The 1188-nt window shown below is 45.1% G+C and overlaps 1 protein-coding gene across 1 annotated transcript; it reads right to left on the bottom strand.

Moving 5' to 3' along the window:
* Window positions 1-395: 395 nt before the first annotated feature.
* On the bottom strand, window positions 396-1118 carry LOC118757383. Its single transcript, XM_036492099.1, has one exon. The coding sequence runs from the start codon at window positions 1116-1118 to the stop codon at window positions 396-398; it is 723 nt and encodes a 240-aa protein (XP_036347992.1).
* Between the last annotated feature and the right edge of the window lie 70 nt (window positions 1119-1188).

Raw genomic sequence — 1188 nt, 5'->3', positions numbered from 1 at the left:
TGTGTGTGTGTCGGCTATGATAAACGGCCAACTAAATGCTCGTCGCAATCCCAGCTCCAGTTGTAACACATGGTTTCCGTAGGTCTGAATTGCTGTTTGATTAGCTGCATAGAGTTGAAATGATTTTGATTTAACTGCCGTCTTGACGAAGTTACGTGGAATGACAGAAACCACTGAGCCCGAATCCACGAGGAACTGAAAACGATTGAGGCGATCGTAAATATGTAGTCTTGTTTCCCGCAAAGAATTGTCGTTTTGGTTTGATTGGCTGCTGGGTGTAATGGAGCTGCTGCCCCCCAGCGTGACTGGCAGCAGCTGTTCTAGTTTGACGACTTTTGGTATGTACAATTCGGTCGACATTTACGTGCTTTGTCGCCAAATTTTGAATGAAAAAATCATACATGAGCAGCTTCAGCTTGGTCACTAGTACTTGGTGTATTACGGCTAGGAGAACGACCCTTGGATGATGATCGTTGAGATGGATTTCGTTTCAAAATTTTGACATCACTTTGAAGTTGTTTAACAGCAACGGCAAGTGATTTGAGAGTGCTAGCGATTTCTGTTAATGGGGTATTCTCGTTAGCTATGGCATTAACTGTGGGGGCTTGAGCATACGACTCAGCCCCGTGTGTAGCTATCATGTTGATGGAGTTCGAGTTAACCGCTTCCAACATTTTGTCAGCGATTTGCGCTAGCTGCTCGAGGTTATCCTCTTTCCACACAGTCAACAGAGGTCGAACCGAACTAGGCATTTGTCCCAAAAACAATGTTCGTATGACTGCGGCACTCCCCGGGTCAGGTGCGAGTCGTTTCATGTGCGATAAAATTTCAGACGGCTTCATTCCAGCAGTGTCTCCACCTTGCAGCAGGCGACGCAGCTTACTTTCCGCCGATTCAGAATATTTTGCCAGGAGCCTGCCTTTGAGAATATTGTAGCGATTATCTGCGGGCGGCTGTGTTATAAGATCTTCGACAGTTAACAAAATATCGTGCTCCAGATGAATCGTAACCCAGTCGAATTTATCGATATCTGATGTGATATCACTGAGTCGAAATGCTCGCTCCAGTTGAGCAAACCATAGCTGCGGATTTTGTTTGTTGAAGCTAGAAACATGCATACGTTGCCAACTTGCACGTGAACTAACTGGAATAATTGCATTTTGCAAAACTTCGATGCTATTTTGCACC

This window comes from Rhagoletis pomonella, unplaced genomic scaffold, assembly GCF_013731165.1.
Source record: "Rhagoletis pomonella isolate Grant_MI unplaced genomic scaffold, Rhpom_1.0 Rhpom_scaffold_17220, whole genome shotgun sequence".
Taxonomy (NCBI): Eukaryota; Metazoa; Arthropoda; class Insecta; order Diptera; family Tephritidae; genus Rhagoletis; species Rhagoletis pomonella.
The sequence above is the reverse complement of the archived record's forward strand: the minus strand, read 5'-3'. Positions and strand labels throughout refer to the sequence as shown.

Excerpts from the sequence above, each read along its gene's own strand:
- LOC118757383 (XM_036492099.1), bottom strand. The coding sequence starts at position 1,118 with ATGCATGTTTCTAGCTTCAACAAACAAAATCCGCAGCTATGGTTTGCT.